The sequence below is a fragment of the Empidonax traillii genome, unplaced genomic scaffold (assembly GCF_003031625.1).
Source record: "Empidonax traillii isolate 1590-97213 ecotype Southwest subspecies unplaced genomic scaffold, ASM303162v1 scaffold10:size5872457, whole genome shotgun sequence".
In the NCBI taxonomy this organism is placed as follows: domain Eukaryota; kingdom Metazoa; phylum Chordata; class Aves; order Passeriformes; family Tyrannidae; genus Empidonax; species Empidonax traillii.
This window is the reverse complement of record NW_020955203.1, coordinates 5,235,335-5,254,744: the sequence shown is the minus strand read 5'-3', so window position 1 is coordinate 5,254,744 and position 19,410 is coordinate 5,235,335. Positions and strand designations below refer to the sequence as shown.

Here is a 19,410-nt window from a genome sequence, read left to right as displayed (position 1 = left end):
CGTCCTGACACCCCTCAGGCCCTGGCAAAGAGGAGAAAAGCACCCAGTGACTCACTTTTAATAATTTCCTTTTTTTTTTTTTTTTCTGTTTGGTTTCTCATGTTTGTTTTTTTTTTTTTCTGCAGGAATTGAGTCAAGAAAGAGGGCAAAAGTTGTGTTGTAAAGCTTTTTTTTTGTGTGTGTGTGTGTGTGTGTGTGTGGTGGAACCACCATCCCTAGAAGTGTTCAAAAGGCTTGTGGGTGTGGTGGCCACTGTGTTTCTGGGTTAATGGGTGACCTTGATGACCTTGGACATCTTTTCCAACCTAAATGATTCTGTGATTTTACCACAGGCTCTGCTGTTAGATCCCACCCTCCCTTCCTACAAGAGCCTTGGCTTGTCCCCAAGGCACCTGAAATATTTTCTGGCCCCTGGGATGTACCCTCAGACCCTGCAGTTCTCTGCCATGCTCTGAACCTGTAGGAGGGTGTTTGCCCCTCTGCCAGGCAGGGAGCTAGAGAGAGCCTGGCTTGGGTAGGGCATTTCCATATAATCCATCCTTTCAGCTGGATCATCCCATCTCTCCCATTTCTCCTCCTCTAGCACACAGGCAGATTTCTTTCTTTTCTTGTTCATGTAAGTAATTTGTCATTTTTATCTTGCATTTTGGATGGAATATGCAAACTGATGGTATTTTTCCCTGGTATCCTATCTTGCACACAGGTACAGTGCTTGCCTTTGACTTCTTTGCCAAACCACCAGGTCACCTGTAAGGATCACCTGTATTTGGGCAGTTAAAAAGCAGCTTGCTTGTTATGGCTCTCTGTAATTATATTTCTAAGATAGAGGGACGGTGATGTGCTGATTCCACACTGTCAGATTTCATTAATGGAGAAACAAACACATCTCTGCCATTTTCATTTAGCATGCTCTTTCTGAAGTAGATATCCTGATGGATTTCGGCATTTTGACTTTTTAATGAGAATAGTTTAAGACCCAGTAGCTTAACCCATGGTCAGAAAGAACACTGCATGATTTTTTTCATTGGGTCCTTTATACTTTTTCAGCTAATCTAAAGTGGTTCTTCTTTTCCCCATAGATAATATGTTTCCAAATACTGGCCCTAGGTAGCCACCAGTTCTCAGTGGAGCTATGAACTCCTCTTCACCTTCATTAACATGAGCTAAAAAGCATTCCTATCATGTAGTACCATTTTTACTCAAGTATTTTCACTTTTAATTTTTTTCTCAGCAGATGGGGAAGGAGGGGAACTGAAAAAGAGGAAATTTAGTCTGGATATTAGGAAGAAATTGTTTACTGTGAGGGTGATAAAATACTGGCACAGGTTGCCCAGAGAAACTGCGTCTGCCCCATCCCTGAAAGTGTCCAAGGCCAGGTTGGATGGGGTTGGAGCAGCCTGGGCTAGTCAAAGGTGTCCCTGCCCATGGCAGGGTGTGGGAATGAGATGAGTTTTAAAGCCCCTTCCAACGCTTAACATTCTATGATAATGCTTGTGCAGCTTTTCAAAGGATTAGGCCTCCAGCATATATCTTTAGAAAAGAAGCCATAGACACAGAATTTTTCTCTCTGTGCCTAAGGAATAACTCAATCTGTTCTCTGATTTGATTCAGACGTCTTGGTCAAACTCCCTCTGTCGTTTCTCACATACCTTCCCCTGAGTTTTATAAATCATATTCATATAAAATGAAATCAAATAAAGTTATTCATCCAGGTCTTGCAGTCATGAATCAGCAATAGTTCAAAAGCAAGAGGTAGAGGCATCTTTCATTGCACCTTCTCACCTTCCTGTTGCCTACTCTAGTCAGGCGTTCCAAACCTGAGACTGCTGGACTGTCCTACCCAGAGCAAGGCATTCCAAGGAAAATGGGCAAAACTCTCATTTTGACCTACTCAATGGGCTTATAGCCATTTTCTAGCTCTACACATATGGACCATGCACGCAAGAACAGGTCTTGAGAGCAGACTTAAAAGAGGATTTATAAAAGCAAGGGAGAATAATTTTTGCATGGGCATATAGTGATAGGACAAGGGTGAACAGTTTTAAACTAGAAGCAGAGAAATATAGATTGAAAATTAGGAAGAAATTCTTGGCTGTGAGGGTGATGAGGTCCTGGCACAGGTTGTCCAGAGAAGCTGTGGCTGCTCCATCCCTGGAAGTGTCCAAGGCCTGGCTGGGCGGAGCTTGGAGCATCTGACTCTAATGGAAGGTGTCCCTGCCCACGGCAGGGTGTAGAAATGAAATGGTCTTTAAGGTCCCTTCCAACCCAACCCATTCTTTTATCATTTAATGATTTTAGGAGCTTGTGAAAATTTTGCCCATAATTTCTATTTTTCTTCAAGAAACAGAGCGCAGAGGATCTTCTAACTCCAGTGATATGTAGAGAACTGTATTTACTGGTTTTCTTTCCCACATTCCCTGCAAAGGTAAACATAACATTTGCTTTCCCAGGCAGAGGGTGATGACAGGAGTGCTCTGGAAGAGGGAAGGGAGGATTTGTATTCTCTGATTTGTATTCCAACCTTAAAAACTTACGTAGCCTGATGTGACATGAAAACTGATCGGAGCCCATTTCCATTTCTGTCAAAAGTGCATATTAAAACTGCATAATGAAATACTTGTGGGGGTAGTGCTAAACTCTCAGACAGATGGTTCACAGTTAGTGCTAACTAGCACAGTGAAACGAGAAGCTAGATTAAGCCATCAACCCCGTAATTAACCATTTGTTGCTCCATTTATCTACAGCATATTCTCAGTTTTCTTGTTCTATTAAACTAACAATAAATGATCTTTTTAATTCTATTTGGTCTTTTGGTAAGCTGTTGCTAGTAGTAATTTACACTGCTTTTAGTTTACCGGAAATAGAAATGCATAAATACCAATTAAAATGCATGAATTATCAACGATGTTGTACACAGCCAAAAGATTCAATTTACAAGCAGGCAAGTAGTCTTTTTTTTTTTTTTTCCTGTCTAGATAAAATACACTAAAATTTCATTCAGAATCTCAGCGAAGTAATGAAGTTGGTACTGAAAACTGAAACTGCACCTCAAGCAGCAATAAGTTTTAAATGCTGATGCCTAAACCTCTGGAGGGAGCAAAATATGATTAGTGATGTTTCGGGAAAGAATGAACATTATTGATCATTGCACAAAAAGGCATAGTGAAAATTCTCCATCATCCATGGAGATTTTTCTGATCACACCACTGCTGGGAGAAACCTGGAGTTTGAATCTTTTCCTCTGGCCTAATGCTGAATCTCATGCTCTTCCACATCAAGCTACCATGACACTGCTCTGTGTTTCTGAAAAAATTAGGGAACAGAATCATAAAATCATAGAATCACAGAATGGTTTGGTTTGGAAGGAAGTTTAAAGATTATCTCATTCCAACCTCCTGCCATGGACAGGGACACCTTCCACTAGCCCAGGTTGCTCCAAGCCCTGTCCAACCTGGTCTTGAACAATTCCAAGGATCCAGGGGCAGCCACAGCTCCTCTGAGCAACCTGTGCCAGGGCCTCCCCACCCTCAGCATATAAATTGGCTTCTAATTAGGAAACTTTCCTAAATGAGCACTTTGAAAACCTCCTCCTGGGACTGCTGGTTCCTCAGTGCATGTGATGATTTCACCTGCTGCCCAGTGTCTTAGATACGCAGTTGAAAAGCTAGAAGCAAGAAGGGATGAAAGCTGTCTGAGTGAAATAGCAGGAATTATGAGACTGTTGAATTCTGCAGAGTTGCTTCCCTCAGAATTTTAATGTTACTTTGTGCTGTCAAAGCCAGACAGATAAGAAGCTGCCTTAATGAAGCGCTAATTGCATTGCATTCAAACGTCACAAATAATCCTGCATGTGGGACTTGGTCTTTATTCAGTTCTTTCTCCTTTGTATAAAGGAGATTAAGAGAATTTGAGAATTATTATTGAGAATTGAGAATTATATAGCTGAAGCTGACTTTTATTCTTTGCAACAGAGCAAAGTCTTTTTGTTTTACAGTCGGAGGGTCCTGTTTTTAAGCGAAGAACAATGCCACGCAATAGAAGCATAAAAATCTGTTTTTGAGTCTTTGAAGATGAGTTTCTATGTATTTAGGTGTCAGTGGGGTCGGAGACCCTGCAGAGCATGTTTTACACGGCATCTGGGAGAAGGTTGGGTCAGGGTAAATCAAACGATGGGACATGTCAAACCTTTCCCTTGAAGGATACAGAGTGCAATTAGTTTCAAATTGTTGGTTTAAAGTTCCTGTCAGCTACACTATTTGCTGAGCTACAAAACAAATTATCAATGTTTTGTTCATACACACTGTTCCTGCTTTCTTTCCATTGTTTATAGGTGTTCTACAGCTCAGATAAGCTCCATGAATAATTACTGAGAAAGTTTGAGCTAAAAAGCACACAGGATGTCCAACAGCAAGTCCTGGGTATCCTAAAAAAAACAGCTTAGATGCAATATAAAGTAGTGATCTAATTGCCAAGCTAATTTTTCTGACAGGAACAGATAGAAAATAAATATAGTCTCAGCTTAGCTCCATGAGGTGGCTTTCTTGACCCTCACAATTGAAACCAAAATCCTACATCATCCTCTGCGTGTGGTTCACCCACAAACATCTCTTTGTAGGATGGGACTTATTTTCTGCTATTTTAGTCATTAAAAAAGGCTACATTCAGCTTTCACCTCTTCTACCAAACTATTTAGGCCCCCTCTCCAGTCATCAGGCAAATAGACCTGAGAGAGGGAGAAATGCCTTGAACTGCTGTTTCCCTACCTTCAGCTTGGGTAGATATCGTTGCTTGTGGGGGATATGTTGCTCCCCTGGGGGTATCCAGGTCCCACCATAGACCACAGGGTGATGTGGTTGGGATGGATGACCAGATTTAGGGGCTTCGTGGTGGGTAAGTGGGGCAACGTACAGATGTTGTCACCAAGCCATCAGCCTCCCGCAGATTTCCTGCTACCTCCACGTCCCTTGCTGTGATCATAGAACCGCCAAAGAGTTTGGGTTGGAAGGCACCTCTTAAGGGTCATCTAGTCCAACCCCTCTGCCATGGGCAGGGACACCTTCCACTAGCCCAGGTTGCTCCAAGCCCTGTCCAACCTGGCCTTGGACACTTCCAGGGATGCAGGGGCAGCCACAGCTTCTCTGGGCAACCTGTGCCAGGGTCTCACAATCCTCACAGAGGAGAAGTTCTCCCCAATATCCCATCTAACGCTGCCCTCTGGCAGTGGGAAGCCACTTCCCCTTGTACTGTCCCTCCATCCCTTTTCCAAAGTCCCTCTCCAGCTCTCTTGGAGCCCCATTTAGGCCCTGCAAGGGGCTTTAAGGTCTCCCTGGAGCCTTCTCTTCTCCAGGTGAACCCCCCCAGCTCTCCCAGCCTGGCTCCAGAGCAGAGGGACTCCAGCCCTTGGAGCATCTCCATGGCCTCCTCTGGACTCTCTCCATCAGATCCACATCCTTCTTATGATGTTGGCCCCAGGGCTGGAGGCAGCTCTGTGGGTGGGGTCTCACCAGAGTGGAGCAGAAGGGCAGAATCCCCTCCCTTGTCCTGCCCACACTGCTGGGGATCAGCCCAGGATACAGTTGGATTTCTGGGCTGATCTCCCCTGAGCAAACGAAGCATAAAATGAATCTCTTTCTCCTGCCTGTTCCTCACTGGAACAGCATCCCAGATCAAGGTATCAGGGGCAGCTCCCTGTGTCTGTGCTGCTGATGAAATCCCACACCCTGGGTGAGGGGCTGGGGATGGAAGGAGAGGGCGTTTTGCTCCAGCAGTTTTCGTAGCCAGACGGCTTTTCCCAGAAGCATCTGGAGCGCTGGGCATGTGCTGGGTATTTGTGAGAGGTCTGATCCCTCTGTCTGTGATTGCACTCCAGCTGACAACTCTAATCTGCTTCTACCCCCCACTGCTTTCCTGACAATTCCCTGCAAGCTTTGCTCTGGACGTTTTGCTGCTAACAGCGTCGCTGTCATTCCCGAGCAGGGCAGAGGTGTTGCTGGCTGAACCTTCTCCAGAATAGAGTTTATGCACCAGTTGGAGGGGGGGAAAAAAAAAAGACATTTTCAGTCAAACTGGCAGTATTCAAAATCCAGTTTTGCAAATTTTAGCCAAAGAAGAGTGTCTGGGTGGGACACCTAAGAGGATGTAGGCATCATTCATGCATCCTTGAGAGAGGACACTTCCTCCTGGCCTGTGCCCCAGCAGAGAGGTCACCAGCTGGGGTGGGGGAGAGCTGATTTCTGCTTGGTTCAAATCAAGAATTTGATTCCAGATCTCTTGACTTGTAGAAAAAATTTATGGCCACAAAGATAACAGTATCACTGGCTATGAACAAGCAGCTTTTTAGAAAAGTAGGACAACTTCAACAGCCAAAAAATGCCCTGGGATGAAGGTGCTGTGTTACAGATCCCTGTTTGGCCTCAGGCAGACTGAAAACCCCGGATGAGTGTCCTTCCCGTGGAGCCATCCAGTGCACAAACAGCATGGCTTACTGCTCAGCTTCGGTGTAGCTACTGCCCTCTTTAAAATAAACTTTTATAACCTGGAGCAATATTCTTCATTTGAACTGCTAGAGGCTCCAAGAAATCTCAGCTGAGGTTAACAGAAGGCCATGGACTGAGACACCTGGAGTTTGAGGATAGAATTTGAGCACATTTTATCTCAAGATAAGTTTTATTAAGGGGTTTTTTTTTCTTACGCTGATATCTGAGAGTGCAGCAGAAGGTCACTGAGGTAGTCAAGGGGCTGAAGCACATGGCATGCTAGGAAAGGCTGAGGAAAATTGAGATTTTAAGCCTTGAGAAGAAAAGGCTGAGAGGGAATCTGAGTCCAGTCTTCTGCTGTTTGAAGAGGGGTTACAGAGTCCATTTATCCAGTTTCTTCTTAGTGGTAAACAGTAAAAAACCATGAGGCAATGGACACAAGTTGCAATGAGGAAAACCCTGATTAGATGTAAGAAAAAAAATCTTCCCAAGGAGAGTGGAGCAGCCCGGGGATGAGGATTCAAGAGTGCTTGGGGAACCTACGCCCTTAAAGATTTTCAAAACTCAGCTAGACATGTCTTTGGAGTTAGCCATGCTTGGAGCAGGAGGTGGAAATGCACAACTCCAGGCACCCCTTTTTTAACATCTCCCATAACTCCATGATTCATCCCTCCCTAATATTGTCACACTTCTCTGACGTGTCTGGGCTCGTGTTTCCATGACCTTCACCAGCTGTGTTTGCTGAAGCACTGCTGCACTCAGGTTCGGTCGCTGTTTCTGTGAGATGGGAACACAAACGGTGATTTGCAGCCCTGCCTCCTCCCTTCCCTCCTACTCCCCCAGGTTAGAGAGAACTCACTGCTAGGTTTCTGCTGTTGGCAGGTGTAATTTCTTTCTCCCACCTGACTGATGTTCCACTGAGCCTACATTCAAGAAGAGACATGAAGGTGGGTATTTTATTAGGCGTTTGTTGGAGTAACTCACCGACTTGTTCTGAATTCTCTCCCATTCTGTTCTTATCACCACAGCATCTGAGCTCCTTCCACGACACGTTTGATAGTGTGACTAATATCTGTTGCATACTGTTTGTTCTGTCACCTTCTCCCAGAGGGAGAAGTGTGTGAAACATTAAGTTTTGCTGGCCTAATTTTATCCTGTGACTTGCTGTAACTTGTTTGGGGTTGGTTTGTATCTCTCTGCAATGATCCCTGCGTGTTCACACAAAGGAGGCAGGCAGAAGGAAGATGATGTGTGCTTCAAGGAGAGGTAGTGATGTTCTTCACAACTCTGTTATTTCTTTGGAGTGAATTCCGTGCTGGCTCCCAAGAAAGGCCTGACTCTCCCAGAGATGAGCTTTGTCCATCTCTGAAGTCAGAGCAAATTTCTCCCTCAGTTTTGCCCCATACATGGTAAAGTGTTATGATGTTATGAAGACCATTTTCTCAGGACAAATCAGCACAGCAAATACTGTCCACAGGAGTAAGAGTTCCATTTATCCCAGGAAAGCTCAGTACAGGTTTTGAAGCCATGGCCGGGCCCTACCCATGTTCTACTGTATCCCACACTTTATAGATTTAATCTTTGCCCTCATTCAAACAGTAGCTGAAGCAAGCTCTTCCCCCTCATTTTGGCTCTTCACAGATCGTCCTGAAGAACCTGACTAACCAAGAAGTGGCCACGTTTACCTATGGGGAATGGCTGTCAAAGCTGAAAAATGCCACTGGAAGCCTGGAGTGTGAGATGCCAGCTGTCATAAATGATGAGCAGATGATGGAGGACACGACATACACTCTTCAGGTTAAAACCAGTGATATTGGAGGTTCGTCCATGGCAGATATTTTATGGCTTTTCTAGCAAAAAAGTTTGATTTTCAGCAATGGAAAGCATCTACTTAATTTGAAATCATGTTTTAAAAGGCGTAATTTAGCAATACTATGATGGAAAGCAAACATTTTGGCTGGCTGTTCATCATGGCAGTGTTATTCTGAGAAATTCATCCTCATCTGAGCTCTGGGCATAACGTATTTAGACACGAGGCCCAGAATTTTACTGCTCTCTGCTTCCTCTGAAGACACCTTAACTGAAAGCATAACCAGACCATGCTGCAATGGTCAGCAGCCACCTTTTTCTTTTTTTTTTTTTGCCAGGTCCACCTATGTAGGATGGTCAGTGCTGATGTGCTCCAGGTTTTCAGTCAGCACTATCTGGTTTGCTCAAAGCAGACAACAATAACTCTCTCTCCTTTTCAAAGTGTTTGGAGACCATTTATCTCGGGCTGTGAAAAACCATCCCTAAATGCACACCAGATAGAAGAGGTGTAACAGAGTACACAGAGAGCTGCAGAGATTCCAGAGCCAAGAAATGGGATTTCTGTGTCATTTCCTGGGATCACTGCCTCTTTCCATGAGAAATTCTGTCAGGCTGCTAAATGAAAAGTCGCAGCCACATACAGGCTGTCTTGTATGGTGGGGCAAGCCAGACACTGTCTTGCAGGACACCTTGTTTTGAAAGCTTGACCCTTAAAGGAGATTCTGTCACGCCAGTGCACAGAACCACCTCCTGACCTCTACATCTCTCTCTTTCATTTTTTATTTTTCTTTATTATCTTTTTCCCTGTGGATTTACCAGTCGTACTTTATGCAGCTTGTGGTCTAAGAATACCAAAATTTCCCCCTGGCAGATCATCTTCGTGCCACCTCACCATTTCTTATCTATCTTCTCTGCCTGCTGCTTGTCTGAAAAACATGTAGGGAAACACACAAATACACACACACACACACACACATACACACACATTAAAAAAAAAAAAAAAAAAGAGAAAGTAGAAGGTTTGTTTATGTATCTGGCAATCTATCTAATATAATGGTAGATTTTTCTGTGACCTTTTTTGTGAAATCCAGCCCTAACTCACAAAGGCGATGGAAATAGAAATGAGAGGAGAATAGAAGATGACAGCAGCAGCAGACAGGTCTGCCCTTCCCATTGAATGAAGGATGATGGGTATTAATGAAGAAACATTTTATTTCATTATGAACAGCGACAACCAGTAGGAAAGAGCAGATTACAGGGAGGTTTCAGAGAGTCTGTTTGTGATTAGATCACACAGCTCACTGACATAATGCTGAACTTTTTCCAGCTTATCTAAAGTGGGTACAAGTCAGGAACCATCTCCCCTCTTTGATCATTATGTATTCCTCAGTTACTCTTGGTTGGACCCATTCAGGAAGAAAGGCATTTTATCCTTGACAGTTGGTTTGAACGTGTTGTATCATCTCCTGCCATGCTGACATTGTCTGGGGACAGCAATGCTGCACAAGGAATTAAATGTTTTAGTTTCTAGGCATAAAGTTTTCCTCTGCAATAGCCTTTAACTTCCCAGTGCATCAGAGTCACAGAGTGAAAAAAAAATCTTTTTTTTTTTTTTTTTTTTTTTTTTTAAAAGCAAGCAAATTCATCTCACCTATTTGTCACTCTCCAAAAAAATTATACTTCTGTTCTTCTTAGTTCCTTCTAGCCTAGACTGTCTCTGGTCAATTCATCTGGGAGAGAAGAGTCTTCATCAGTGGTCTGGAAAGTCCTCTGGAGGGTCTCTGCCACTCTCTCTTCATCACAATCAGACAGGAACTGCATGATTGTTAGCCTAGATGGCTGAAGCCAGGGAAAATGAATCACACAAAAAAATGTGCTGCAGCAAACTAGAAAGCATAAGCCATTTCCTCCCCACCACACATGCATGTCTAAAAAGAGCCTCATTTTACTTTTTCCTCAAAGAAACCTTTGAGTCACAGTTTGGCTTTCGCAAAAAGTCATTCTGCTGCGATGATAATGTAGCCTACAGAGGTTGTATCAGGGAAACACTCTGCTCCTGCAAAGGTCAGTCACCTTTCTTCCACCACCAGCAGCACCTCAGATGGCAGCTCTCAGACCGCACACAGATAGAAAGGCAAGAGGTTGTTAAAACGTGCGTGTCACAAGTCAGATGGGTAACCTTTGGTCAAAAACCAAGATCTTGATCCACTTTTGGTCTTAGAAGTAAAGCACAATCATTTTCTTCAAGGTAGGACCCACTGACACAGATGCAGTAGGGCCAGACCACCTGATGGCTCTTTCTGTGGCACCAAAATGTCCTCTCTGGTTAATTTTTACTTGCTCAGTTCTACACGCAGGCACAATATACATGGTAATGCAATAAAAATGGGGAATGAATAAATACTGCTTTCTCATTTTCCAAGCATTAATGAAGCATAAGGTTTTTATCTCTGCTGTTATAAGATTAATTAGGATGTTGTCAGCTCAGCTCCAGCCTACAAATTACATGATTTAGGACAGTTGGTGTCAGTTCCTAGTGCCTTATCCAAGTCTCTGGTGTGTCAAAAGGCCTCTTGTGTTCTTTGGCCTCAGAAGGCTGTGACTCAAGCCCCCAGTTTGTTTAAAAATGATGCATCTGCTCAGTAAGAATCATAAAATCATAGAGACTTCTGTAGGAAGGGTCCTCTGGAGGTTCTTTCACCCATTTGCCTGATCGAAGGACTATTGCCAGCACTGGGTCAGGTCAGACAAAACTCTGCCCAGCCAAATGTTGGACAACTCCAGGGATGGTGATGCCGCCGCCACCACCTCCTCAGGCATCCCATCCAGACCTGTACTGCATTCCTGAGAAACTTGGTTTTTTTTTCCCAGATGCACAGCCTGAACCTCCCCAGCAACTTGTGGCTGTGGGTCCTTGGGGTGTGGTCTGATCTCTGCTCAGTTTCTCAGCCTCACCCAGGAATTCAAACTGGCGTTTTGCTTTGAACACTGGGAACTTCCTGTTAGCTTGGATTCAATCCCAGGATGAATGTCACTGCCATAACCCTTCGGTCACATGCAGCTTCCCAGCAAGTGCAGGGTTTATTCCACCAGAAATGCAGAATTGCGCATTTCTCCCTGCTGAATTCCATGGGATTACTTCTTTGCCCAGCCCTCAAGTTTCTCAAGGCCCGCCTGGGCTGGAATTCTGGCATTCAGCATGTCAGCCACTCCCACAAATTTACTGTTATCTGGAAATCTGCAGAGGAAATGCTCTGTCATTGTTTCAGAGTGTTGGTGATGAAGTTCAGCTCAGCCCTGCAGACCCCAGTACTGACCCATGTGCTATTGCACTCACTGCCAGTTAAGGCTTGTGCAGCCACAGTACCTTCATCTCTTCATTTGTCAAGTCCTTTGCAGTTCCTAAATGTTCTTGGCAGTTTCCTGGAACTGACAACAACCAAAAAAAAAAAAAAAAAATCAGAGACCCAAATAGGTGAAACGTGCATTGATTTAACATTTCTGTTCTTTACTTTCCCATCCCCTGCTAATTGCTTGTGAGGGAAATGTCACAGCATGGGACCTTCATAAGCTTCTTCCTGCAGGGACGGTTTTGCTAAGAAACAGTTGGTTCCATGCTTTTTGAGACCTGGTATTAATTAGGAGCCTGCTCCTTGCAAGGAAATGGACCTGAGTTTGCTTTGTTCCTCACCTCAACAAGCTTTGGGGTCACAAAAGGTACTGCCAGATGAACTGCCTGAATCCCTGATGCTGTTTCTTCCTTCTTAAACCCTTCCCAGGGAACTACTGAAAATCAGCCCCAATTTAACATTGGCCATTTTCATGTGGACACCACATGTGGCTTTGCCTTTCCTCTGCATGACTTTTCTTCTCCTCTTCTATAATTTTTTTCCAACCTTCCTCTAAGAACATTTGCGATTTCTCCCTTATTTCTATGTTTAAATAGTTATCCTGTGGAAGTGGTAGCTTTCTCCAGAAGTTTACCGTACCCCCAACTTTGTCTCTGCATTGTGTTTGAATGAAACTGTGGGAAATGCTGCCTGTATGGTTTAAAGTGGATTTATGACACTCTTGTGTAAGAAAGATTTTGGCAGGTGGTTAGAGTTTCAAAGCTGGGCTATCTAACCAAGGGCAGCAGATGCTGAGTTTCTTTGTAAGGCAGATTTGGGCCTGATGATCTTGTTTTCCTCTTCCAAAATTTAAGGGCTTCGGTCCTGACACAGCAATGCCTGTCCACCAACGTGGAATCACATTTCTCTCCATGAATCTGCTTTTTTATTATGGCATCAAAACTAAAATGCAGTAATTTCAGTCACATTATGACTGGTGCCAGGTGAAAAGGTAACACTTGCAGCTGAAGTGTTCCTAAGGTCACTGCAGGTGATGGTTTGGCCTTGAACTCCCCAAAAGTCAGGGAAACAGCATGGCTGGTTTCTGTGGCAAAATATTGGACAGTAGTGGACATATGAAATTCAATATTGGGTAATAAAGATCATCTTAGAAATTTTTATTTTCCTAACATATACATGGTAAGAAGGTGGTAGCTGGTGGGGCAAACTGTTGCCTGAGAAACTGGGACTTTCTCCATTAAATCCAGCATGGACAGTATTTTGGCACTGCCACCATTATGGTCTCCACACCTTGAGTGCAAGGGCAAAGCTTCCAGCTATGCCTGTGGGATGGTCTGGAAGGCCTGGATTTTGGCTGCCATGGGATGTCCTCCCTGCAGGATCCCGCACAGATCCACTGAAATGTGTGGGCTGTGCCCAGAGAAACATGAGCACCCCTGCTGCCTCTCCCAGCCTGCCTTTGCTGCCCCCCCATGCAGCTGGGGTCTGGGAGCCAGCCTGACTTGACAGACTAACTCATGACATTTCTCTTTGCTGTCTCCTCCCAGGAGCAGGCACCGATGCCAACGTGTCCTTGATCCTGTTTGGGGAGTATGGGGACAGCGGGACCCTGGCTCTGAAGGAGTCCAACAAGTCTAACAAGTTTGAGAGGAACCAGATGGACGAATTCAGCTTCTCAGACATGCTGAGCCTGGGAGACCTCTGCAAAGTGCGGGTCTGGCACGACAACAAAGGTCAGGGCAGTGACTTGCAGGGCGGGAGAGGCTGGGACAACGTTTTCACTTGAGGAAACACGTTCTACTCCATGGGCACAGGGCAGCCTGAGGGCACTATTCCCAACTCTGCTGCAGGCTGGGTGGATTACCTGAATTTTATATGGATCCTGTGTCCCAGCTTGCCTGTCTAAACACACTGTCTTTATGCGGGTGAACATTCCCTGTGTGCTGGTGAAGAATCTGCCCTGATGGGTCCCCAGCTTCAGTCTGAGCTCACAACCACCACTGCAGCACAGGGATAGCTCCTCCAGAGCAAAGCCATCCGGCCCATTGTCCCAACACACCGACTCTATTCATGCCATACCTTTCACATAGGCCAGCGTGGCACTTCCAGAGCAATTTAATGCCACGGGGCTGACACCGACATGTGGGGTAATGCAGCCTGGCGTAACACAGGGAGCTTTAGAAGACAGAAATAAAGATCTGTGTCTGTCTTTATTAAGATCACTGCCTCAGCCATTGGTGCCCTGCTGAGTGAGATTCTGATATTTCCCTGCTGCAAGACGCCCTGACTAGTGTCACAAACAGCAGAGCAGTGCTCAGTACTGCTGTCACAGTCATTTGTGTTGTCATGCAGGCAACAAGCAGTATCTTGTAACAAAAGCACCACTGACACTGCTGTGGCAACATCCCATCCCACCCCATCTTCATGTGAAAGAGATTATACTGCATTAGCAGTGGCTTGTTCCCTGACAGCCAGCCCTTGCTGCAGCCCAGAGAGGAAGCTCAGCGTCTCCCACAGACCAACCTGGGTCACTATTAACAAGGCTGTTTGGGCAGTAATATTTATCAAAATGCAAGGAGGAATGGCAGCAGGAGTACTCAGTCATTACCTGATTGTAGTGAGACAGCTGGCTTATGGCTGGGATTGGGGTTTTATGTCAGTATGGTTGTGTCCTGGCCATCATCTTCTTGACTAATCCATGTTGCGGCAGATGGGGAAGTCTGCATCTCATGCAATATTTATAAAACACAAATACCTCTGGAGCAAACTTCTGTACTGTAAGTTTGCCTCCTTATTTTTATTTAAAAAAAAAAAAAAAAAAGAGAGAGAGAGAGAGAAGGAAAAGAAATCGTATTGTAGCAACTGTGAAAGATGGGAAATACAACCGTCCTCGATTGTTTATTCCCAGACACTCCAAGCTTTGAGCTTGGATTTATCACTCCCATAACACAGAGCAATTTAGTTGATTAAACTCTGTAATATCATGTTATATAGCTGGTGCTGAATGCAGTAAGGGAGTTGCTTTCATCTGATTACTTTGCCAAAACACTTATTCCTTGGATCTGCAGTTCAGATGCAAGTATGGAAAAGGCTGGCTAGTGAAACAGTCACGACAGTTTTAGTTTAGCAAACAGATATCTCTGCAGTTGGAAGGGTGGTCCAGATGTCCTCTTAATAGCAGCAAGAAATCAACATGGACTTGCAGATTCGCTTTCAAATATATTACCAGCTAAAACGTGTATAAAAGAACATTTTCCTCAAGAGGCATTGTGGCTCCCTGGTGACTGGCCATGCTGACAGAATGAAATACACCCACCAGGGCAGAGCTGGTCCTTAGGGCTCAGACTGGGATGTAGGAAGATGAGAACTGGGTCAGACTGAGGGCCTGTGGAGCCCAGCAGCTCTTTCCAGCAGCAGCATCACTGGGTACCTGAGGGAGAGGAGGAACTGAGTGAGCATGTGGAATCCTTCCACGATGCTCTGCGTCTTGCTGTGCGTAGCTCAGGGCATCTCCTGAACTGGATATAATTTTTGTCCGCTGGGTAACTTCCAGTGAGTTTTCTCCTTCAAGTTCTTGCCCAGGAGGATTTAGCACCCACACGTGGTAGTGAGTCCCATGGGTCTCCTTCCTGCTGCGTGACGAGTGAATCCTGTTAAGCCAGGTGATTTTTGTTGCCTTTTCCTTCCTGCACGGGTGATGATCATGGTTCACCTTCTCTGTGCCACTGATAATGCTGTTGATGTAGGCTGGGGAGGCACCATGCTGCAGCTGGGGCTGTGATAATTTCTAGCTGTGTGCTGTTGGTTAGTGTCAAAGGGAAGTAGCAGAGTTTAGCCTTAGGCTAAGCAGTAAGTAGGCTCCATTTATTTAAATTTGCTGTGGGCTGAGAGCATGTACTCAGACAGCCACCACAGGTCAGCTAGAATAGTAAGCCGTGTGTCCAGAACTTGAAGTATGTGCATAAATACACATTTGAACCTCTTATTCTGTTTCCTTATTTCCTCATAACACTGGTTTCCACTTATAAATAATAGTTTTTACCAGATGTGGCTGACTGTAGGGTTAATTTAAGCCTTGGACAAACAGCACGCTCAGGTTTTTTGCTCAGCAAAAATGTACTTGCTGTTTTTCCCTCAGAAAGAAGGAAAACTGTAGTTTAAGTCTTAACATATGTTGTCTACATTGTTCTTGCATTAGTCATGTGAAAAGCATATCCTATCTAAAACTTCACACAATGCAGCATGACAGTTTGTTGGGTGGGCAGGGTATTTATTACTGCTGGAATCTCAGGATATAGCTATCCTTCGAAGACTTGCCTGCTGTCTATATGTAACTTATATAAATTGGCTGTGGCACGGCTTAGAAATTCCTGGCTCTATTTTTTGGAAAGGAGTAGTGGGGTCAGGGGTCAAGGGCCACGTATGGTTTTTGTCAGATTCATGAGGGTCTTTAGGTATTAAATAAAAATGTGCTTGAATTTACCATTAATTTGAGGCATCAGATGTTGATCATTCTTTCCTTAGGAATTTTCCTTTTTTTTTTTTTTTTTTTTTTGGAGTAAATGGTTGTCTGCCAACGGCCTGTGAAATGTTTGGCCTCACACTGGTCTACCCCATTGCTCCTTGAATGTTGAAGATATGGAACATGGTTGATGTCCTTTTTTTATCTTCTAAATCCTCAGCCTCAGTCATAGAATTATAGGATGGTTTGGGTTGGAAGGGACCTTAAAGCTCATCTCATTCCACCCCCCTGTCATGGGCAGGGACACTTCCACTAGCCCAGGTTGCTCCAAGCCCCGTCCAACCTGGCCTTGGACACTTCCAGGGATGCAGGAGCAGCCACAGCTTCTCTGGGCAACCTGTGCCAGGGCCTCACCACCCTCACAGAGGAGAAGCTCTTCCCAATATCCCATCTAACCCTGCCCTCTGGCAGTGGGAAACCATTCCCCCTTGTCCTGTCCCTCCATCCCTTGTCCCCAGTCCCTCTCCAGCTCTTCTGGAGCCCCTTCAGGCCCTGCTAGGGGCTCTCAGGTCTCCCTGGAGCCTTCTCTTCTCCAGGTGAACCCCCCCAGCTCTCCCAGCCTGGCTCCAGAGCAGAGGGGCTCCAGCCCTGGCAGCATATCCATGACCTCCTCTGGAATCTCTCCAACATGTCCTTCTGATATTTGGGACCAATGACAGCATCCCATTAAATGCCCTGAACATTTATGGGCTACTTAGGGGAAAAGCTAACCATAGAAAGGCTTCTTTTTCTTTCAGGCATCACCTGGTCCCATCAGGAAGTCAGCCACCTGCCCATATTTCAGGATGAAATACATTTAAGTGCCTTGCCCAATGTGTCTGCTTTGCCATGCAATGCAGCTCAGAATCCCTCTTTGTCGCTGAAGTCTTGCTGCAGTGGCTTTGCTCCCAGTTCTCATCCCTCTTTTGTTTATCCTTTCACTGGAATTTGACTGCAGTGGGGTGTTCAGAGTCAGTAATTGCCATGGCAAAGGCTGTCAGGGGGTCTTTAAATTGCAAACACCGCGTTTGCACTCTCGGGAAAAGCATGTCAGTTTTATGGCCCCGCTTTAATGCTTTGAAATGCCGTTTTCCCCACAAAAAAACTGCTGAGTGGCATCTCTGTATGAGATATAAAGGAGGAATGAAGCCCCCATCTAATTCCTCTAACTTCAGTAGAAGTGATTAGGGAGGAAGTCGTCTCTCATTTGAAAACAGGCAGTTTAAAGACTTCACAACTGCAATTTCAAGGAACTTGTTCATGGTTTTTTGTTTTTTTTTTTTTTTAAGACAATTTAGAGCTCACCAGCAAGGTTCTGGTAACAGCAAAGTGCCGTGAATGAAATTTAGTTTTAATTTTGCTCCATGTCTTTTTATCTTGCCCCTGTTTACTTTGAGATACTGATGTTCAACCTAATATATTTAGATTCCCTGAGCAAATTTAATCGCTTCCAGACTCCCCATCTCCTGATCTCAGATAGGCACTATGTATTTTCTCATATCTCAGTTCATTTGCTTCTACGTTTATGCAAGATCTGTATCTGTAGGTCTGTAGAAATGCTGGCTTTCTAAATATAGGCCTCAATTTTTTTCTCTGCTATAGGGACTAAATCACCATTCTGGAAGAATGGCTAAAAGTTTCTCAGTATCTCAGTAACTGAATCATTTACCTAGAAAAACCTCTTTTTTTCCCCTTCTATCTTTTTTTTTTTTTTAATTTATTTTAGGTTTTTTGCCTTTTTCTCCATGAAACAAGGTATGGGAAATCTGGAGTAAGCTCCCTCATTTGCCTGAGTAGATTTGAACCCAGGTGATAAGCAGTCTGTCTAAAGTCATTAATTTCAGACTCTTGATTATCTCAGTTGCCATCAATCAAGGGGAGCCAGGAAGAGTCTAATTACGGATAAACCAGACTTTTCTGTGTTACTATAGGAGCAAAGGCAGAAGTAAATAACAAGGTTATGGAGCCCAACTTCTTCTTTGACTTGACGGGGCCCTTCTCTCAATTCCATCACCTGCTATGACATTGTCTAAGTGAGTTTTAAATAGCCTAACTGCCCCAATAACTCCTTCTGTGTGCCTCTTCCAGTGGAGAAAGTACTTTATTCCCTTTCTTGATCTGGACTCAAGTCAAAACCGTTTGTATACCCTTGGTTTTCCTTTTCTTTCTCTGAAGGCACTACCTTTTTTAAGGAGCAGTATCTTTTAAGGAGCAGTTAAATCACTGAGGCCTTGATCTCACAGCACACAGCTTTTCCTGAGACATGTTTCTGCAATTCATGGACATGATTCCAAGCCTTTCGGGCGCTTGTAGGCCATACATTATTAAAAAAATAAAAACCAACCAAACAAACAAAAAAACCCCCCACAAAACAACTAGCCCTAAAGAACTGTCTTTCTTAGCCCTTTGTAAGAATTTACTCAGCTATCAGGCTTGAGAAAGAGTTTTCTAAGCCCCCTTCTCGGCTCTTGACTGTTGCCTCATAAACTCTGTTGATCCTCAGGGCAGATTTGTGGAATAGTTCCTGCTTTAAACAAAAAGTGAGAGGGAGAGAAATAGATGTGTAAAACTGCCCAAGGAGAGGAGAGTCCAACATCCTCCCTGTTTTGTGGGTTATGCAGTACACAGAATGAAGACAATGTCAGCTCCTGCAACTTTCTGCAGGGATGCAAGTCAACACCTCAGACAGGGCACAGAGGAGCGTGTAAACTGCAGACCTGTGGAGTCCCAGCACCTGTGCCGAGGCTGATTAGCCCTTCAAATGGCCCAAGTCTGGCCTCAGCACCTGGGGACATCCCAGCACTGACCCATTACAGCTAAAGCAGAAGGCACTGCAAAGATGTCACAGTGCAGAGTGTACAAAGTAAAAAAAAAAAAAAAAAAAAAAAAAAAAAAAAAAAAAAAAAAAAAAAAAAAAAAAAAAAAAAAAAAAAAAAAAAAAAAAAAAAAAAAAGTAAGGAATTAAAATAACACACTTGGAGAGAAGAATATTTCAGTGTTGACCTTGTGCATTCATTCATTCCTTTCCAATCTCCTGAATTGCGGAACCTTTGACTACAAAGCAGAAGGAGCCCAAAAGGCCAGATGTAGCTGTAGAATTATCAATTTTGTGAAAGCTTCTCTTTTCTACAAGCCTCCTTTGCGCCTCTCAGGGATAAATTATCCTGCATCCTTGTTAAATGGTTTTTTTGCATCAAGTATTTCTCGATAAAACACAGAATTTGTTTCAATTGCAAGAATATAATCTGAGAAACTGTCGTACCTTCTCTCAGAC

At 44.2% G+C, this 19,410-nt stretch overlaps 1 protein-coding gene across 1 annotated transcript in view; it reads left to right on the top strand.

The window, feature by feature from the left end:
- Positions 1 to 19,410, top strand: part of LOXHD1 (lipoxygenase homology domains 1) — a 150,132-nt gene that overhangs the window by 119,214 nt on the left and 11,508 nt on the right. The window contains exons 38-39 of the mRNA XM_027885827.1: positions 8,118 to 8,295; positions 13,183 to 13,368. Of these exons, the coding sequence (XP_027741628.1) occupies positions 8,118 to 8,295; positions 13,183 to 13,368 (364 nt within the window). The remainder of the gene's footprint in view (positions 1 to 8,117; positions 8,296 to 13,182; positions 13,369 to 19,410) is intronic.